The sequence below is a fragment of the Xenopus laevis genome, chromosome 2L (genome assembly GCF_017654675.1).
Source record: "Xenopus laevis strain J_2021 chromosome 2L, Xenopus_laevis_v10.1, whole genome shotgun sequence".
NCBI lineage: Eukaryota > Metazoa > Chordata > Amphibia > Anura > Pipidae > Xenopus > Xenopus laevis.
The window spans coordinates 157,195,961-157,217,958 of NC_054373.1; the positions used below are offsets into that span (position 1 = coordinate 157,195,961).

At 40.6% G+C, this 21,998-nt stretch overlaps 1 protein-coding gene across 1 annotated transcript; it reads left to right on the forward strand.

The window, feature by feature from the left end:
* Positions 1 to 1,705: 1,705 nt before the first annotated feature.
* Positions 1,706 to 20,886, forward strand: smarcd1.L (SWI/SNF related, matrix associated, actin dependent regulator of chromatin, subfamily d, member 1 L homeolog). The gene is given in 13 exon segments (NM_001142786.1): positions 1,706 to 1,926; positions 3,886 to 4,070; positions 5,342 to 5,384; positions 5,491 to 5,613; positions 5,708 to 5,830; positions 12,846 to 12,962; positions 14,062 to 14,163; positions 14,257 to 14,418; positions 17,086 to 17,183; positions 17,263 to 17,398; positions 17,681 to 17,803; positions 17,898 to 17,999; positions 19,723 to 20,886. Coding segments are annotated over 13 exon segments (1,524 nt in total). The 5' UTR covers positions 1,706 to 1,770; the 3' UTR covers positions 19,777 to 20,886.
* Positions 20,887 to 21,998: the final 1,112 nt, after the last annotated feature.

Sequence of the window (21,998 nt, forward strand, 5' to 3'; positions counted from 1 at the left end):
TGAGCCTGGTGACAGGCGACTGTGTCCCATTTTGCTTCGTGGAAAATATGCGAAACAGTGAAAATGTTCACATATTTCGTTTATTTTTTAGCCTTTATTTCACTGTGCGTATTGTGCTATTTTTGGGCTACTTTTGAAGTGCTTCTGGGCTTGTTTTGGGCTTGTTTTGTAGCTGGTTTTGAAATTTAGACCTGGCAACCCTGATTACAAGGCAGATTTGGCGCTTTATTAAACATGGGAGTTTGAATACATTTTGTTACAAGTAGCTTGCAGTGTGATATGGAGGATGATGTTACAATGTTTAGAGCAGGGGTAGGCAACACGCAGCTCCAGAGCCTCATGTGGCTCTTCATCCTGCGGCTTGGTCATGCAGCTTTGCCTATCACATCGTCTATACAGCCCTCGCACCTGCTGGTGGCTTCTTGAGTCTGCGACCGCGATAAGCTAACGGTTAGCTTACCGTGGTTGCACACTCAGGAAGCCGCCAGCAGGTGCGAGGGCTGTATAGACGTCCCACGAGTGACAGGCAAGACCGAGCCACAGCAAGATGATTCATCATGGTCGTTAACGCGGTCACACACTCAAGACAAGAGAGGGAAGATCAACATGGAGCTTCAGAAACAGAAGTCACATTAAACAGATGAGAACACTAGCATTTAAAAGGGCTATTCAGTGTTTAATTTATTTCAAAGTAGGCCTACACATACACACGTATGTGTATAGGAAACGGATCCGGAATGTTTGGTGGCTAAATAAAAGGGGATAATCCCCGACTGCATTAACCAGCATGTGTGCGGATCCGTTTTCTATACACATACGTTGCTAAGGGACCCGGCCGGGTGAACGGAAGAAACGCACCACCAGTTGCAGGATTGGTGAACTACAGGTGTGCGGTAGGAGAAATGACATTGCTACACATACACACTGCACCTCTCTTTGTTGTTGTAACAGTTAAAATTAAAGAGAGGTTAAAACATTTTATATAAGCTGTGTTATGTTTTGCGGCTCCAGACTATTTTTATTCAGTGGAAGAGGGGGCAAAATGGCTTTTTTGTTAGTAAAGGTCGCTGACCCCTGCAGCTGCCCTGGTTTAGAGCCTCAGTAATGAAATAGCTATATCACAATACTTAAAGAAAGCAATTGTCCCACGCATTTCAATATATGTTTATGAAAAGGGTCTTTTATTCAGGGGTCTTGGATACACCACTGCCAACAACTACTGGAAGTTGCTCTGAAATGCAAATGGCAGCCACTAATTAGACTGCGCAGCTATAGCCTCAAAGCGTGTAAACTGTTCGGTTACAACATGAACCTCGCTCAAACGTATAGCAGCCTTGTATTTATTCTTCTTGTTTCATGCATATTAACCACGTCACGCCATTATAAAGCACCGCGAAACCTTATGATTTTTGTAAATATACGAGGCATCCCCATTGCCCGCCTTTTTTGTTAATTCAAAGCAAAACGACGCCATATTTGAGTGTGGAAAACTAATAGTTGACAGCTTCAGATGCCCATCAAGAATACGGCACGTGCATACCAAAGTATGTCCTGTCATATTGCTATGTACCATAATCTAAAATGGCCGCTTCAGGCACAGTGACCTTCCACCACCTCAAACACTATAGGAACAGAGTTGTTGCCACATCTAAAATGGCGGATAAGAGTTTCCGCTTTTTCACTGTTGCCGGCTTACCAATTCCACACTAGGCGCCTCTACCACCTTCTGTGACACGGTACTTCCGGTTCCGGCCCCATTGTTGCAAAGCGATGGCGGCGCGGGCTGGATTCCAATCATTGACCCCGGGGGGGTCCGGTTCAACGGCGGCTGCACTGGGTCCCGGGACCCCTGGCCCAGCAGTGAGAATGGGTCCCGCCCCCGGGCAGGGGATTTACCGTTCTCCAATGCCTGGAGCTGCTTACCCGGTAAGAGAAAGCGATGGGGGATGTAGCGTCTATGAAGGCCACCATAAAGGGGAGGGGAGATAACGGAGTGGGAACTAACTAGGGATGCGAGCGGCCGCCTTCCAGCTGTTGGATGTTCCCTGGCAGCATCTTATACCCATGTCTGTAGTTTATGGGCAGCCGGGGCCGCACGCTGGATGGACATCACTGGCTCATGTTCCCTGAAAGGATGGAATGGGGGAGGGGTGCGGATACTAACTGGCCGCTCACATTCACTTTATCATGTTCACTTCTATATCTCCCCTTCCTCCCCCCAAATACTGGGTTTTACTTATTAAAAAGAAACTTTAATGTTTAAAAAAAACTCCGTATGAAATGTATTTCCAGTTATTTGTTTGTCCGTATCTGATTACTTTCTCTGCACTCTGGGTTCTGACTCCTGAAACAATGGACTAGGAGCCGGCCCATTAGCAGCCCCCATCTTTGTGACATTGGTTCAAGAATCGGAACCTGAGAACAGAAAGGCAGAAATATTATTTTTTGTTAATCTTTTAAATATTCTCTCAATTCTGTGGACTACTGATGTTTTGTAGCCAAAGTGTCACTTATTTATTCTACTTAAAACAGTGAGAAAGCTACTCAGGTTATGTATAAAAGAGGTTTTGCTGTATCTTTTTATTTATTTATTTTTTTGTGCATGATGTCCACTTTGTATAAACCTGTATTTGAGAAGTGTTGAAATTTGGCCTACACTCTCTTATCCCTCTTTTAGGGCTTTAGCACACGGGCAGATTTGGGGAGATTGTCGCCTGATGACTAATTGCCTCTTCTGCGGTGCGTCAATCTCCTGAGCTGCCTTCCGCCTGCTATAATGAGAAAACGCCAGCGCCAATGCACTCGTAGCGCTTCGATTTCCGAAGTTTCCTAAAGTTTCCTCGTGAGGCAACTTCGGAAATCGAAGCGCCGCGGGTGCATTGGCGATGGAGTTTTCTCATTATAGCAGGCGGAAGGCAGTTTGGGGGGGGGGGGTTGACGCCCCTCAGAAGAGGAGAATAGTCTCCAGACGACTAAATCTGCCCATGTGCTATCTCTTTTATCCCTCCCGTGGCTGTCTCTTTTATCCCTCCCGTGGCTGTCTCTTTTATCCCTCCCGTGGCTGTCTCTTTTATCCCTCCCGTGGCTGTCTCTTTTATCCCTCCCGTGGCTGTCTCTTTTATCCCTCCCGTGGCTGTCTCTTTTATCCCTCCGTGCCGTGGCTGTCTCTTTTATCCCTCCCGTGGCTGTCTCTTTTATCCCTCCCGTGGCTGTCTCTTTTATCCCTCCCGTGGCTGTCTCTTATAGCTAAGATTTGGGAAAATTAAGTCTTGAGGCGACTTCGGGAAATTTAGATTCTAGCCAGCAGGATGGCTTTTCAGGGAGATAAGTCGCCCAAAGGAGAGATGATATCCATCCCCCCCAGGCTATCACTTTTATCTCTCCCACCCCAAACCCCCCCCCCCTGGTTATCCCTTTTATCCCACCCGTGAATGGAACTGCTTTCTTGGAGGCTGTTGTTTCTCCCACTCAATGTAACTGAATGTGTCGCAGTGGGACCTGGATTTTTACTATTGAGTGTTGTTCTTAGATCTACCAGGCAGCTGTCATCTTGTGTTAGGGAGCTGTTATCTGGTTACCTTCCCATTGTTCTGTTAGGCTGCTGGGGGGAGGGGTTACTTGCAGTACAGCAGTAAAAAGTGACTGAACTTTATCAGCTCAAGTCACATGACTGGGGCAGCTGGGAAATTGACAATATGTCTAGCCCCATGTCAGATTTCAAAATTAAATATAAAAAAATCTGAGAAATGGATTTCAGTGCAGAATTCTGCTGGATCAGCACTATTAACCGACGCATGTTTAAATTAACATTTTTCCCCATGACCGTATCCCTCTAATGATGTCAGTTGAACCTGATTTTATATGTCTTTTTTTAATTCTGTGCAGAGACCCGGTATGCTGCCTGGCAGTCGAATGACTCCTCAGGGACCAGCGATGGGCCCCCCTGGTTATGGTGGAAGTCCAGCTGCTCGGCCAGGCATAGCCCAGTCAGGCATGGACCAGTCTCGGAAACGTCCTGCGCCTCAGCAAATACAGCAGGTGCAACAGGCTGCTCAGAATAGGAACCATAGGTAATGTCTTGACTTAATTCATCTGCATGTTTGCACACTCAAAACAAAAACAATTTGGCAAAAAGGGTGGTTTAAAAATCAATTTTTACTCTTTGTTCAAGAAAAACATTTTACACAGATAACGCCTTACAAAACATGGCATAATTTTGACAATGTTAAAAAGTAGCATAGAATATCAACCACCCATTAGTTATATGCAGCAAGCAAGAAATCAGCAAGGGAGCGGATACACCTACCAGAAAAATGAGAGTGGCCCCAACGTTTCGGCACCAAGGCCTTTGTGTAATGTCTTGACTTAAACCATTTTTACCTCTGCAGTTCCTGTTTTAGAAGAACCTATAGTGTATACCACTGGTTTTAGAAAATACATGCTTCACCATTTTTCTTCATGTGAAATATTTAGTTTGAGGATACCTGGCTACTGTTTAGTGCAGGATTCTTTTTTTTTTTCCTGTCAGATGTGGGTTGTTTCTGGGAGTATAGAAGGTTCTAACAGGCCAATCTGTCATCTGTCAGTAACATTTTACAGTTTTGGATTATTAATCCCCACATGCGATTTGCGTCAGTGATTATTCCAGTGGGCATTAGTGCTCAGCACTGTTACTCCAGACTGAGTTTAATAGCCTGAAAATCAGGCATGTTCAAAAATCACAACATTTGTGCTTTTTTCCCTAGAGCAGTGATCCCCAACCAGTAGCTTTTGAGCAACATGTTGCTCTCCAACCCCCTTGCATGTTGCTCTCAGTGTCCTCAACACAGGTGCTTATTTTTGAATTCCAGGCTTGAAAGCAAGTTTTAATTGCATAAAAACTAAGTATATTGCCAAGTAGAGCCTCTTGTAGGCTGCCAGACCACATCGAGGCTACCAAATAGCCAATCACAGCCCTTTTTTGGCACCCAAGGGACTTTTTCATGCTTGTGTTGCTCCCCAACTCTTTTTACATTTGAATGTGGCTCACAGGTAAAAAAGGTTGGGGACCCCTGGTCTAAAGTTTTCCTTTGTGTATTCCATTTGTTGTTCCATTGACCAAACTTTCAGACCAGCTCATCGCCAAACAAGTGGATCTTCCCTGTGTAGTTGATCAAATGTGTGTATGCAATAGGCTTGGCTAGAATACTTCCAAGAAATCTTATTGGTTTGGAAAAGTAAATATGATCTTTCTCCCCTGTTTCTCAACTGTCCGTTTAGTTCAGCTTGAATTTAGCTTTTTATTCCAGAGTTTAGCAAAGGCTAAAGTGGTATAAGTGAATATTTTCTTTTTTTTGTACAGTGCTAAGAAGAAGAAAATGGCTGATAAGATACTACCTCAGAGGGTAAGTATGAGAAGTTGCCGTATTCTATTTTGCTAATAAGTGGAAAGCAAATTAATTGATATTGTAGAAATGATAGAAGTCTTTAGAATTCTTTTTATCCCCGCAGATTAGGGAACTGGTACCCGAATCCCAGGCTTACATGGATCTGCTAGCGTTTGAGAGAAAGCTGGATCAGACAATTATGAGGAAACGGCTTGATATTCAGGAAGCTTTGAAGAGACCAATAAAGGTATTCCTAACAAATGCTCTGTGTGTATAGGGGGTGTTTTATCATGCTTTTTTTTTCTTGACATCTGTTCTTATACAAATATCTGCATTTTTAGCAAAAGAGAAAACTTCGCATATTCATTTCCAATACTTTCAACCCTGCAAAATCAGACGCAGAAGATGGAGAGGGAACTGTTGCTTCATGGGAGCTGCGGGTGGAGGGCCGTCTCCTTGAGGACGTGAGTACTGAGCAACTATAATGTTTCCATTTGTGTAAAGCCGTCACAGGTGACTGTGTGTGATCTGTATCTGTGTATCGTTTCAGTGGTACAAGCACTTTTTTGTTTTAATTGTTTAAAGGAGAATCAAATGTGAGTTTGGGGGTGCCCACACCTTATCTACAAATTTCCATATCTTTGGTTATCATGTTTACAGGCAGTAACAGCTCCTCCTCATTATAGAGCAGCTGCTTTACTATTGGTCAGGATGGTGGTTCTGCTGCTATTTTCTAGCTAGGTAAATTAAATGTATTTCGACAAATCAGAAGAGTTGGTAATATTCCACAGATGCTGCTTAGAAATGTATCACTATGTAGCAAATTGTAACAGTTCAGAATCTGTACTTGGATCAATGAGCTGCCAGACTGAAAAACCAGACACACGAACTTTAAACTTAAATTTTGAAAACATTTTTTTTAAAAAAAAATAAATTTAATTGAGGCATGGACCAGTCTCAGAAACGTCCTGCGCCTCAGCAAATAGAGCAGGTGCAATAACATGCTGCTTCATCCGCAGCTACAAGGAAATCATATTCTTCCACTTCTTGGCTCTATAGGACCTTGACAACTTTTACCTGGTGAATTTTAGTATGAGTTTTTTTGTGTTTTTTACACTTAATGGGGTTGTTCACCTTCCAAATACCTGCCTTAAATGAAACTCATTGATTCTGCTCAGCAGGGACAAAGATAAGAAATGTATCAATTTAGAACAGTTTACTGAGTCGGCGAGCCCCCCTTCCAGAGCTGCTTTAGAAGGTGAAAAATTCGACTTTACACTTAAATATTAGAAAAATGGAGACAAATAGAAAGTATTGGAAAAAGTTATTTATGCTGATTTATCCGAAAAAAACTAGTTGTTTGAAGGTGAACAACCCCTTTAATGAAACTCAGGGATTTTGCTCAGCAGGGACAGATATGAAATGTATCGATTTAGAACAATTTACAGATTCAGTGACCCCCCTCCCAGAGCTGCTTTAGAAAGACATAAGGTGAAAAATGAAACTTTACACTTCAATATTCAAAAAAACAGTCACGAATAGAAAGTACTGGAAAAAGTCTTTATTTCTGGTGAACTATTTGAAAACAACTGAACTGAAAAGTGTTTGAAGGTGAACAGCCCCTCTAAGGCAACAACCTAAAATGACTGAATGGGGTTGGCAAATTGTTAGTTACTAGAACCAATCCCTTTTTCCCACTGGATGGTGCCCATCTGCTTTGAGGGGTTCTTGATGGTTGAATATGTTTTGGAACTTGCTAAAAAGACAACTGATATGGACTCTTAGCACAGATTTGTCCCAGGACTGATCCAATTGCCTGCTTAGAGTGAAGAAGAATGTTTTTCCCCCTCTTCAAAAGATAATTGTAGAGGCCTCTGCTGGTTTTATTCCCCTCTGGTTTCACTTGTACCAAATGGTAGAACTTTATGGACTTCAACCTTATCTACAATATTGCATGAATACATTAGACTTGTTAAAATAGTGCTCTGTGAAGACCTCGGCTGCAACATCTAGTCAGACAGTCTCACCAGGGTTTGGGGACTCTTTACTGACTGCATTAGGAATCCCTGGCCAATGGTTCTTGTGAACACAGAATAAAACCTGTACTTGTTCTTTTTCTTCTTAGGGTAATTATTTCCTTTTAAACGGGTGGTTCACCTTTAAGTTAACTTTTAGGGGCAGGTTTATCAAAACGTGAATGTAGAGCTTAAAGGAACAGTAACACCAAAAAAAAAAGAAAGTGATTTAAAGTAATGAAAATATCATGTAATGTTGCCCTGCACTGGTAAAACTGATCTGTTTGCTTCAGAAACACTACTATAGTTCATATAAACAAGCTGCTGTGCAGCAATGGTGGAAATTGAAAAAAGGCTATATGGCACAGGTTAAATAGTGGATAACAGATTACACCATTGTGTTCTACAGAGCTTATCTGCTGTGTAACCTGAGCCTTTTCTCCTTTGAATGGCTGCCCCCATTGCTACACAGCAGCTTGTTTATATGAACTATAGTAGTGTTTCTGAAGCAAACACATCAGTTTTACCAGTGCAGGGCTACACTGCATTATATTTTCATTACTTTAAAACACTTATTTTTTGATGTTACTGTTCCTTTAATAAATAAAAACATTTTTTGTTTATGCCTATGGGATTTTTAGAACTGTATTTATCAAATGGTGACTTCTAACTTTCATCCATTGATAAATACAATTCTAAAATCCCATAGGTATGAATAGAACATGGGTAAGTTTTTTTTATTAAGCTATAAACTCACATTTTGATAAATCTGCCCCTTAGTATGTTATAGAATGGCTAATTCTAAGCAACTTTTTCTTTTGGTCTTCAGATTTTATTTTGTGACGTTTTTGAATTATTTGCCGCCTTCTGACTCTTTCCAGTTTTCTAAAGGGGGTCAGTGACCCCATCTAAAAACAAATGCTCTGTAAGACTAAAAATGTATTATTACTCCTCTTTCTATTCACACCCTCTCCTATTTATATTCCAGTCTTATTCAAAGCAATGCATGGTTGCTAGAGTAATTTGGACCCTAGCAACAACATTGTTGAAATTGCATACTGGTGGACTGCTTAAAGTTATACTGTCATGGGGAAAAAAATGTTTTCAAAATGAATCCGTTAATAGTGCTGCTTCAGTAGAATTCTGCACTGAAATCCATTTCTCAAAAGAGCAAACAGATTTTTTTTAATTCAATTTTGAAATCTGACATGGGGCTAGACATATTGAAAAAAAATGTTTTCCCATGACAGTATCCCTTTAATAATTTAAATTATTCACAAATTCAAAATGAAAACCAGTTGCAATTTGTCTATCACTCCCTGCATTATAATTAATGTGTAAGACAAAAAAAGTTTTAATTGACAAGACCTCTAGAAGAAGAAAAAAACAAGGTATGCTTATTGGCTGTTTCATGCTGGGGTTTAAGGGGAACTGCGGTTAAAAAGAGTGATGATAATGACATCCCTAACATTTTCCATTTGAGAGCTAAATTTTATCAGCAAGATGTGGGCTCAGCTTAATAGAAGTTGACGAGAGGGAGAAGAGCCGAATCTAATTTAATTAAATTCTGTATGAGATGAAATATTTCCAATAGAAGCTGTCGGATCCTTTCTGTGGCATTTAATGAAGTTCAGGGAGAAAGGCCGTTCTGTTTCTGTTTTTATAAGAAGCCGAAAGGCCATTTAAAGCCGCTAATGTGGAGAAGGGGAACCGTTAAACTGCAGCCGCTGTTTCCTGCCTATATTTGTGCTTCTAACAAAGCCACCTCTGTTGAGGAATATGGATTGAGTGGACAAGGATAAGAAATAGATTTCCATGCTGTGGGTTTATTATGTTTTACTTTGAAATATTACTTCCTCTGCAAATAGGTCCTGCCAAGGCTTTATTTTAGTGTTGGGAACAATTTATCGGTGGCCAAGTGCCATAGTGGCTTTTGGAAATAATTGAGCTAAACTTTTTAAGGCTTGGGATGCTATAAACAAGGTTGTAGCTGGGGGAATTAAAGGGATAGCATAACATTTGCCTATAGCAAAGAGCCTAGCATTAAAGGACCAGTAACATAATTTTTTTTTTATTTGTTCATATAGAACGAAAAAAAACAGACAAATCTTTTAAATCGCGAAGTCTTTATTAAGAAATAACTTACCGATATTCAACTTGCACTCCTCTACAGAAAAGGCGATCCATCGTGCAGCGCTGTATTTTTCCTCCCTGCCCTCCTTATAGGAAATAGCCAGGGAGGAGAAATCGAGCGCCGCATGATGGATCGTTGCCGGATCGCCTTTTCTGAAGAGGAGCGCAAGCGGAGTTTCGATAAGTTATTGGTTAATAAAGACTTAGTGATTTAAAAGTTTAATTTGTCTTTGTGTTGTTGTTTTTTTTCTTTTTTTTTCGTTCTATACAAATGGTTCTAAAACAAAATTTTTTTTTTTTTTTTTTCATTTTTCTGGTCCGTAAGGGGGCCATACACGGGCTGATAAAGTCAGCAGCTTATTGGCCAGTGTAGTTGGGCACTCTGATGTGCTTCCTCGATCAATATCTGTCCGAATAGTGGTCATATTTAGAAATCTCCCCAAACACAAGGGGCTCTTTGCCTCCTACAACAACTTTCTTCTACCGTATATACTCGAGTATAAGCCGAGTTTTTCAGCCCCCAAAATATGCTGAAAAACTCTACCTCGGTTTATACTCGGGTCAAGCGCAAAAACGGTCGCCGGCGCCTAAGAATAGTAGCCGGCGCCTTAGAATAGTAGCCGGCGCCTTAGAATAGTAGCCGGCGCCTAAGAATATTCGCCGGCGCCTAAGAATATTCGCCGGCGCCTAAGAATATTCGCCGGCGCCTAAGAATATTCGCCGGCGCCTAAGAATATTCGCCGGCGCCTAAGAATATTCGCCGGCGCCTAAGAATATTCGCCGGCGCCTAAGAATATTCGCCGGCGCTTAGAATAGTAGCCGGCTCCTAAGAATAGTCATCCAAAAACGAGATTGAAACTTACCAGAAGCTGCTGCATTTCTCACCCTCGGCTTATACTCGAGTCAATAAGCTTTCCCAGTTTTTGGAGGTAAAATTAGGTACCTCGGCTTATACTCGGGACGGCTTATACTCGAGTATATACGGTACTTGTTTATGTCGAGTCCAAATGCAGCTTCTTGCATTGGGAAGTTGCAATTGACCTTAGGCTTGGGAGCAGGGCAAAGCTCTGATTGGCTCAAGGATAAATGTAAATGTCCTATCCTACCAGGACTTTGGCTTAGCTCCACCCCTCAAACGCAACATTAAAGGAACAGTAACACCAAAGTGAGTTTTTTTAAAGTAATGAAAATATCATGTACTGTTGACGTGCAATGATCTGTTTGCTTCAGAAACACAACTATAGCTCATATAAACAAGCTGCTGTGTAGCAATAGCGGAAATTGAAAGACTATATGGCACAGGTTAAATAGTGGATAACTTATACCATTATGTTCTACAGAGCTTATCTGCTTTGTAAACTGAGACTTGTCTCCTTTGAATGGCTGCCCCCATTGCTACACAGCAGTTTATTTATATAAACCGTAGTGTTTCTGTGGCAAGCACAGCAGTTTTAGTAGTGCAGGGCAACACTGCATTATATTTTTATTACTTTAAAACAGTTTAACAGTTTTTTTTGATGCTACTGTTCCTTTAATTACAACCTGCCTGTGCTTGATGTTGGGGGTACCTTTATATACCTTTATCTTGATCTTGGCAGAATAACTAACTAAGCTACAACAAATATTTTGAAGAATCAGAGGTTAAATGGGAAACTTATTGTCTCGCTATATACACATACGCTAATTATGTTTGGGCTACCGCAAAAAATCTTCCGAAGCCGCCAGTGTGAGGGCTGGGAGAGCGGAAGGGAGTGCTGGGCCCAAAGCCACCTGTGATCTCAAACGGCTGGCTTCAGTTCCCTGAATTTATAGACTTGTGCCTACCCCGCCCCTTTCGTGACGTCACCACGGGTCTATAAATGGAGGGACAGAGGGGGCAAGTTAGGGTCGGTTGAAGGAAACTCGCGCGCGCACACACTCTCTTGCTTACAGGGTCACACAAACAAACAAATAACAAATGTGTTTTTTTTTCCTTTTTAAAGGAACAGTTCAGTGTAAAAATAAAAACTGGGTAAATAGATGGTATGTGCAAAATAAAAAATGTATTCAAAATAGTTATTTAGCCTAAAATGTAATGTATAAAGGCTGGAGTGAACAGATGTCTAATAAAACAGCCAGAACACTACTTCCTATTTTTCAGCTCTTTAACTCTGAGTTAGTCAGTGACTTGAAGGGGGGCCACATGGGACATAACTGTTCAGTGAGTTTGTAATTGATCCTCCGTATTCAGCTCAGATTCAAAAGCAACATTTATGACCCATGTGCCCCCCCCCTCTCAAGTCACTGATTGGTTACTGCCTGGTAACCAATCAGTGGAAACCAAGAGAGCTGCAAAGCAGGAAGTAGTGTTCTAGCTATTATGTTACACATCCAGTCACTCCAGCCTTTATACATTACATTTTTTGCTAAATACCTATATTGAAAACATTTTTTATTTTGCACAGCCTATTTACCAAGTTTTTATTTTTACACTGAACAATCCCTTTAAGTGAAAGCTCAGTCAGAATAAATTTTTCACACAAACCTTATTTGTTATGCTCACAAACAAAGGACTACATGGGTGTCTACTGTCCCATTAAATTGAAATGTAATGGATCATTGAGTAATTGTAAAATAACCCACTGGCATCCAAGCTTTGGAATGAAGCAACGACCAGTCCAATATATGTTAAAAGTTGTTAAGGTCATGAATACCAGAAAGTGTAAATGCCCCAAAAGCATTTATATGCAATATTCACTTAATCTGTACTTTGTAAATGTGTCCTCATTTCTAGAAACCATGATGGTGGTTTTTGAAAATACCTGTATTTGTTCTGGCAGGGTCTTTGGGGCAGCCCATAAGTATTTATTATTTAAGTTTCCATTGAAATCTTTTGACCCGGCAGCACTTTGTTTAGAGAACAGATAAAAGATGTCTGAACACAGCAGTGCGGGCAAAAAACTGCTGAAATTAAAAAACAAAAAACAGGACTTGAAAATCAACCAGCTCTACATATACACGATAGGATACAAACACTTATGTTATGGTAATCTTTTTAATATTACCGGAATTTTTAATACAAATGTTTTATTTATAGTTAAAAAACACTTATAGTACAAACACAGGATAATGCCCATGTCTAGTAACCCATAGAAACCAATCCGATATGGTTTCAAAAAGCTACTCTAGCTACTGATTGGCTGTTATGGGTTACTAGACAAGTAGCCAGTTTAACAGTCTACACTACATTGTGTTGAGTGTTCTATAGTATACTTGCATATTTGGTACTTAAGTATTTTTTAGTTTGCAAGTATCGCATGTGTATATATATTTATTTTTTTATTATTTGCAGGCGGCACTATCTAAATATGATGCCACCAAACAGAAGAGGAAGTTCTCGTCCTTTTTTAAGTCGCTGGTCATTGAGTTGGATAAAGACCTGTATGGGCCGGATAATCACCTGGTGGAGGTGAGCACAGTGAATTTGCTGAGAGCCAACAAAACTAAGCCAACAAGATGCTCTGTCATTGAATAAGAGAGAGTATGTTGTAAAGCAGTGCTGTCCAACTGGAGGCCCGCGGGCCACTCCCTTCCTTGTGTGGCCCCCACATAAAAGTCTGCCTGCTTTGACTATTTACCTTGTGTAAGATTTAAAAATTATCACTACGGAGATTAACTGGCCCCTGTATTTAAACCTCTTCAAACTATAAACTCCTGCATTGTTCACACATGTAATCCCCCCTGTATTGTTCATACCTGTGATACCTCTATTGTTCATACCCCTTAAAGCCCTGTACTGTTCACAGTCCCAAACTATAAGTGCCCACATTTTTCACCTGTTCACACTTCAGACAAACTGCTAAAGGGGCACCAGATCCTGATAATTTTCTCTGTCTCCTGCTATATTCTGCCTGTCATATGCTGCCTGTGTGCCATACTCTGCCTGTCATATGCTGCCTGTGTGCGCCATACTCTGCCTGTCATATACTCCGTGTACCATACTCTGCCTCCCTATGCTCTCTGTGTGTGCGTCATACTCTGCCTGTCCTATGCTCTGTGTGCATGTCATACTCTGCCTGCCCTACGTTCCTTTTGTGTGCCATACTGTCTGCCCTATGCTCCCTGTGTGAGTCATACTCTATCTTTGTGTGCCTTGCTTTAATGTGTGGTTAGCCAGTACGATTGTTTGCAGGCTGCTGACATAATCTGCCAGTGTATGGCCATCTTAAGTCTTTTCCCAATTGGGCTACCCATGTGCTGAGATGATCCATTTCTTTGGACCCCAGGCTAACTAGCAGATCACAGTAGAGGCCTATGGAGACCAATTAAGAGAATATATTCTATAAATTGTGTTTGGTGTTAGCTTGCCCCTGTACACAGGCCAATAAACCAACTTGGTCTGGAAGGGGTGTGCTTGGAGCTGATGGAGGCCATCTTAATGTCCTAAGGTATTTTTCTGCCCCCGCTACCATCAGCAATCGATTGTAAACTAGTAATTTTTTGACTGACAGTATTTACATTTTTTCTTTGAAGTTGCACTAGCGTTACTGTAATATTTTTATTCCTAGTGGCACAGAACCCCTACCACACAGGAGACTGATGGGTTTCAGGTGAAGCGCCCAGGGGATTTGAACGTGCGCTGCACAGTGTTACTGATGCTTGACTATCAGGTGTGTTTTGTGTATTAAAGAATAGTTATGTGGCTAAAAAAGCCAATGCTGTATCCCAGAGCATGTGTTTCAGTCCTGTGTGTTTATCTGTAGCCACCACAGTTTAAACTTGATCCCCGACTGGCTCGGCTCCTTGGGATCCACACTCAGACTCGTCCAGTCATCATTCAAGCTCTGTGGCAGTACATCAAGACGCACAAACTTCAAGATCCTCATGAACGGGAATTTATAATATGTGACAAATATTTGCAGCAGGTAAGAGTCTATTCCCAATATCCTGCTATTGAACTTAAAAGTCTTGTTTCTTTGTTTTGTATACAGCAGAACCCCGATTTTACATTTCCCACGGGACTTCGTGAAAATGGGTTAAATGTTGGTAAACCATTAAATCTGAGAGGAAAATAACGCAGCTTGTCTGAATGGGACTGCAAAAAAAAGGGTGTCCATTACGGGAAACTGTTAAACCAGGGTTCAGCTGTATTAACACTTGCAGTTAATAGGTGTGTACACTGAACATACAGATAACCTACAAAAATACTATCATTACTAGAGGTAAAGATGTCCTCCTCAAAAGAGCTTACAATCTAAAAGCCTTATACCTAATTGTAACTGTAAGATTGTGTCCTACTTGCTTGTTTGTATTGTTGCCATTATCTACTCCAGGTTCAACAATGAATCCTGAATGTGAATCCTGAAATAATATGAAAGGTGGTAGGAAGTAGTGTTCTGGCTATTATGTTGCTTGTTGCAACTTCTCAAGTCACCGATTGGTTACTGCCTGGAAACCAAGAGAGCTGCAAAGCAGGAAGTCGTGTTCTGGCTATTATGTTGCTTGTTGCAACTTCTTAAAACACAGAAACCACTAATTCATAAAGGACTAGTGCAATTTGCAAACACTTGGTTTCATTCACACTCTTAAAGGGGTGGTTCACCTTTGAATTAACTTTTAGTATCTTATAGAGAGGCCAATTGTAGCCAACGTTTCATTTGGTCTTCATTACATTTTTAAATAGTTTTTGAATTATTTACCTTCTTCTGACTATCCAGCTTTCAAATGGGGGTCAATGACCCCATTTAAAAAAAACAAATCTTCTGTAAATCTACAAATGTATTGTTGTTGCTACTTTTATTACTCATCTTTCCATTCAGGCCTCTCCTATTCATATTCTGGTTTCTTATTTAAATCAATGCATGGTTGCTAGGACAGTATGGACCCTAGCAACCAGTTAGATGAAATTATTACATGATCCCCTTATATATTCATACATAGTTATCAAATCACCTCTTCTCCGCCGTGAACAACCCCAGTTTGGCCAGTCTTTCCTCATAGCTAAGATTTTCCATACCTTTTACCAGCTTAGTTGCCCTTCTCTGTACCCTCTCTAATACAATAATGTCCTGTTTGAGTGATGGAGACCAAAACTGTATGGCATATTCTAGATGGGGCCTTACAAGTGCTCTATACAGTGGAAGAATTACCCCTTCCTGCAGATTATATATTAAATATATTATAATTTGATCACACACCTATATAGCCACGTTTAGTTCTCTTTTTAGTTGCCCTTCCTGTAGCATAGCATTAAACCTGGAAATGTGTGTTCTCTGTCGATGGCAGGATATCAATTCCCCTTTCAGAAAAGTACATCATTGTTTTGGTTGTTTGGTCAAGGGCCCACTGGGGCTGCTATCTCTGGGCCATTTCCAGGCCCCCTATCATTTGTTGAGGTCCTCCATTGCAGCATCTGCCCCGGCACATACATTGACTTTCTCCTTTGCGGCTCCAATTTGGGGAAGCCATGGGGGGCAGTGCTGAGAGCCAGTCTGGGCCGGTGGGCCCACTGCCTTTTTTTTCCTGTGTAAAACAGATACTCCAGTGCACGTAAATGCCAAATGGATAATGTTTCCGGGTGCCTGCCCTTCGTCAGGTGTTCACTACAATCCACCACACCCCTTAAATGTGTTACAATCAATTCTCCACCCCCTCAACAATTGTGCAATAAAGTTATCAAAAGCCACCGGCCCAGTCCGTCCTTAATTGTAAACTCTGCAAGTTAAGGGCCTACTTGGTCTCTATATGTAACACTGTAACAAAGTGTGTGTCAACCCTGTTTGCACTATTATATTGCACAAATGTGGAGCACGGCATAGAAGCACTATATAAAACACTAGCGATAAATATACTTTAAGTGATATCCTTTATAATAGACAAAAGCAATGAATATCTTGTAAATTATATCTTTATAAACGGTGAGTACTGATGTCATCAGTTATAATCGGTGAGTAGTGATGTCATTTCTGTCACATGATTCACTGAAACTTGTGTATTATAATAAATAAAGTACCCCCTGTTGCAAAATATGATTATATTAGAAGTTACCTCGGATTTTCATGACCTGTATAAAAACATGGTCATGAAACTCCTCGGTAACTTATGATATCTTTATAATTTACAAGAGGGGGTACTTTATTCACTATATAATCAGTCCTTTGTGATGCAACTTCTGTAACATGGCTCACTGATACTTGTGTATTATAATAATGGCCCCAGTTGTAAAATATGAGGATATTGGTCACCTTGGAATTCCATGGCCTGTAGAAAAGCACTAGCCATCGACCTTTATTTGATCATAGAACTCCTCGGTGACTTCTTATATCCTTATTTTACAGTAGTGGGTACATTATTCACTATTTAAATTAGTTTCCATACACGTGTTCATCAACCCAAAAAAGGCACAATATGTCTCAATGTCCTTAATATATTGATAATGGGTTGATTGCCGAGGACTCTTGTATTTGTCCATATAAAAACACAGGGCTGAAGGCCGAGTATTTTTGGGTTTCCATGACCTGTATAAAAACAATGTAAACCCCTTTAATGCACCTCTATAAGACTTTTTTCCCTTTCCTTCCTGCCACCCTCAGATATTTGAGTCTCAAAGGATGAAGTTTTCAGAGATCCCTCAGAGATTGCATGCTCTCCTCATGCCTCCAGAACCAATCATAATCAATCATGTCATTAGGTAAGATGTTCTTTTGTTATATTTTATTTGTTGTAATATTCTTTATCTCAAAGTCCTAACATTGTTCTATTTTAATCAGTGTTGACCCCAATGATCAGAAGAAAACCGCTTGTTATGACATTGATGTAGAAGTTGATGATACTTTAAAAACTCAGATGAACTCCTTTCTGTTGTCCACCGCAAGTCAGCAGGAGATAGCTGCTCTAGATAACAAGGTGAGATTTTTATTTATTTTTTCCCCTGAAGGGACACGGTGAGATCTTAATGGTTTGAACTGGAAACAATACAAGAATTCCCTTATTCACTGGGTACAGTGGGCAGCATCTTGTTTGCTTGGTCAGGAGATTTGGCTGCTTCAGTTCCTCTTCTTTTGGCTCTCCAGCTGGAGCATGTGTAATTGAAGTTGGGGCCAGATTAGCTTCAACTGCCTGTGCTCCTGCAAGTTGGGGGCACATTGTAAAACAACTGTAAAATATATATATTTTTTCCTTTAACAGATACACGAGACAATTGAAACTATCAATCAATTAAAGATTCAGAGGGAATTTATGTTGAGCTTTGCCCGTGACCCTCAAGGATTTATTAATGACTGGTTACAGTCACAGTGCCGGGACCTCAAAGTGAGTTGTTATAGGATTAAACATTTGTCACGTGATTGAATAATCGAATTTTCCAACCATATTTTAATTCGTTTTGTTGCCTCTTATCCTTCAGGCAATGACTGATGTGGTGGGTAATCCTGAAGAAGAACGTCGAGCTGATTTTTACTTCCAACCATGGGCTCATGAGGCTGTATGCCGGTATTTCTACTCCAAGGTAGGAGCAGTGCTTCTCTTGGCTTCCACACTGCTCTCTCCCTCTAAAACACAAACTAACTTTTTTTACACCACTTATAATAAAGGTTATATGTGGGGCTTTTGTCCCAAGAGCAAATATTTTTATTTATTTAAAGATCAACCTTTTGGTTGAAATGTATATGGAGTTAATTCTAGATATGGATTCCAAATATTGTATGGCTGAGAAGGTTGCCATTCCCAGTGTGTTGGAATATTAAATAAATATATAGTGAATAAAGTACCCCCTCTTGTAAAATGTAAGGATATTATCCGTTACCGAGGAGTGATGTGGACATATAAAAATACAGACAAGGGAAAGTCGTGCTCAACACTAATTTAAAAAAATTAAAAAAAAAAAAAAAAATGAGGTTGTGACCACAAAAATCACATAGACAAAAAAGAGATCCTCTGCACTCGACCCATTATCAATATATTAAGGACATACAAACATTTTGTGCCTTAAGCTACTAAAAATGCCTTACCCTTTAAACAAAACAGGGATTGTTTGTTCATATATTGCAATATATTTAAGATGGCCAACTGCAATATATGGACAAACAATTCCGGTTTTGTTTAAAGGGTAAGGCATTTTTAGTAGCTTAAAGTGATACTGACACTAAAAATCTTCTTTTTAAAATATTAATGTACATAAAAGTTACCTATAGGTCATGTCATAGTTCTGATTTTGTAAGTAATTATTTGAAGTCCCTAAACCTGACTGTTTTGCCAACCTGACTGTCCCATCTCAGTCTGTCGGTTAGAGTTTCTAATGTTAATGGACTCCTGCTGCACAAATATGGCAGCCCCCTCACAGATGAACAGGGTAGTAAGAAAGGTCATGTAAAAGCATCAGGCAAATACTTTTATGGCAAAATTTATAAATCGCATTCAAAGACAATGTTATGATAGATGATAAAAAGGTTATTTTCTGATGTCCGTATCTCTTAAAGGCACAAAATGTTTCAATGTCCTTAAAGGGCACCTATCACAGCCAAAATCAAACACATTAACAATCTGACCAGTACAACCTAAACACGTTTAATCAAACTACATATATAGTTTAGCTGCAGGTTTTAAAAAATCCCTTACTTTGTCAAATGGGTTCTTTCACTGAGGGAGGCCATACTGAGACTATAACAGAGACTATAATATGCAAATTTCAGGCGCATGTTCAGATTGTAACACTGCTTTGAGTATTCTACCCAGAATGCCTTATTTAAGTAAACTCCTCCACTAGAATTATCAGGATATTTCCTTATCTTGTCCCCTGCTGGTGATGATGTTATGCAAATGAAGGGCACACACTAACTTCCAGAAGGTGGCCGCACTACTGAACAGCAACTAACTCAGAGGTTTGGCTGATTTGAAAATAGCTTATTTCAACTGAGCATGTGCGAGATTTCAGCGCTGTTGGCTGTGAAGATATAGGTAGGAGGAGCCAGTGAAATCTAAGATGCCTGCCTCAGCTAGAACTGCAGTGGAGATCTTGCAGAAGGTAGATTGCAGATTTCTTGAACTTTCACATAGTGTATTTACTTAGTAAATGATTTTAGTTATCATTGGTGCCCTTTAATATAAAAAGCACAGGGCTGAAGTTCCAGGTCATGGAAGTCCCAACACATTGCATGACGTTGTTTGGTAATACGTTCAGATAATTCATATTGTACGATCAGATACCAATTTTTTGTTTTTTCATCACATAGGTGCAGCAAAGACGTCAGGAGCTGGAACAGGCTCTCGGGATCCGAAATACATAAATATGGCGCCACCAAGCGAGACACAGCAGCTGCTCTCTCCACCCCAGCGTATTGAACACAAGCGGTCCTGTCCTAGCCAATAACGTTGTAGCATAAGGTTATAGGAAGCTGCTTTAGTGAGTTGAAGTGGGGGTTTGGAAGAGCAGCCTCGAGCCCTGCTGCCAGTGCTTCCTACGTTAGATGCTGTGGCATTGCCAGCAATGGGGTGAGGGCTGGACTTCAGTGTTGACACTGCAAGACACAATGTTTTAGCATCATTTTCATCAAGTGTAATTTTTCTTTGTAAATGTATTATTTTAGGACGTAGTATCGCCTCTCCTCTAGGCTTTTTTATGCTTATTCAGCCTTTCATTACCCTGGGCCTTATATTGCTTTGTTCCACAGAACAGTTTATTTAATAGTGCATTGGCTTCCTAACCCCCCCCCCCCCTTCACGGTCTTCTCCAGTACACTTTTTATTTACTGACACGGCCCATCACAGTGCACAAGGTGCTACACTTCGCTTCAGTTCACTGTAATGTTTAGAGCAACCTGCCACTGTTACAACTGCAATTCCCAATATTTCTCGACTGGGAGAATTGCAGTTCTGCAACAGGTAGCGAGTGCAGCTCAAACATTGTAATTTTTTTTTTTTAAGGGGAATCTTGGCCTGTTCTTCAGCAAGAACATGATTGCTTGGGGCAACTTCAGATGTTGAATTGCATTTCTCAATATCATGACGGTTAACAGCTGCTGTAAAATGATCTTTATTTGTTTAAAGCACCAGCACATCTGCTTGCAAGTGACGTGTTCCTTTGTGCAGGATTGAGGTCATTAGATTTCAATGATGAAGGAATCTCGTGAGGGCGGCAGGCATACTGCGCAGTGGAGTGTACAGTTATACTATATTATCACGGCATAATCATTCTAAGGAATGGTCTCTTAACTGACTGCTCGGGAAAACCGCCGGCGCCCCTCCAAACGCCCTCACTGAATGTGCTTTTAGCACCTCTATTCTCATAAAATGTAGCCTTTTTTTATTTTTAAAACTAATTATGGTTTTGATGGACCAAAATATTGTTTTGTATCTTGTAGCTGACAACAAGTTTTAATAAAAGCAACTTCTAAGTATCTCCATGTCTGTTCTAGTATTTACTGAGTTGTTGGTCATTTCTAAACTTAAAGGACAAGGAAAGTCTCTGCGGTGGTGCCAGTTTGCTAGGCTCCGTTTTTGTTTAAAATGGGCAGCATTATGAAGTAGTGGATTAAATCTGGCGGTTACTAAAAATTAAAAACACCCTTGACTTTAATTTTCCTATTCCTCTTAAAGCGATACTGACACATTCCTATAAAAATCATAGGAACATGTCAGTATCAAGTAGCACCCAGAATAGTTCCCCTCAAAGCCACCCCCAAGCCCGCTAGCCTTCATTGACCCGACCCTCCGACACTGCTAAAAGATCTTCTGTGTTGTTTCAGTGACGCTGCGCTGTGGGCAGCGTGATACTTCCATAGGCTAATTACGAATGAAAACAGGACTTCAGCCTATGGATGGATCGCTCCGCCCCCAGCGTCACAGAAGCAAGGCAGAAGATCAGTTAGCGGGTCGGCTGCGCAAAAGTTCGCGACTTTGAAGGGGATTATTGCAGGTGCAGCAACTACTTAATACCGACACGTTCTATGATTTTTATAGGAACGTGTAAGTAGCGCTTTGTAGGGGGATGTAAAGGCATAATATATAATCAGTTTTTTACTTTCTTTACTGAAAAAGAAATCTATCCCCAATATACTTGAATTAAAAAAAAGTGTACCGTTTTTATAAGAACCCTGACTGTATGCAGTGAAATTCCCCCTTCATTTACTTGCTCTGACTGCTGTGTATAGGAAACTTCAGACGGTCCCTATCTGCTCCGCAGAGAAACGATCATACTTTTAAACAGCATGGGGAGCCCCCTCGCCTTCCCAGAACTCCAGCAGCTTTGTTTGTTTCCCTGTAGAGCAGCTGGTGACTGTGTAGAGACCCAGTGCAGTCTGCATATTCTGATTATTAATCGCTTCTATGGCAGAAATTATTTGACTTGTGCTGTTTTGATAACTTATGACTATCCCTAAGTTTAACCCTTCCAACAGCAGCCCAGACCACACTGAGCATCGTCTTGGTCTTGCAAAGATGTTTAAGAAAGTTACAAGATGATCACCCCCTGTGGCCAACTTTGAAAACATAAATCATTTGTTTAATTAGG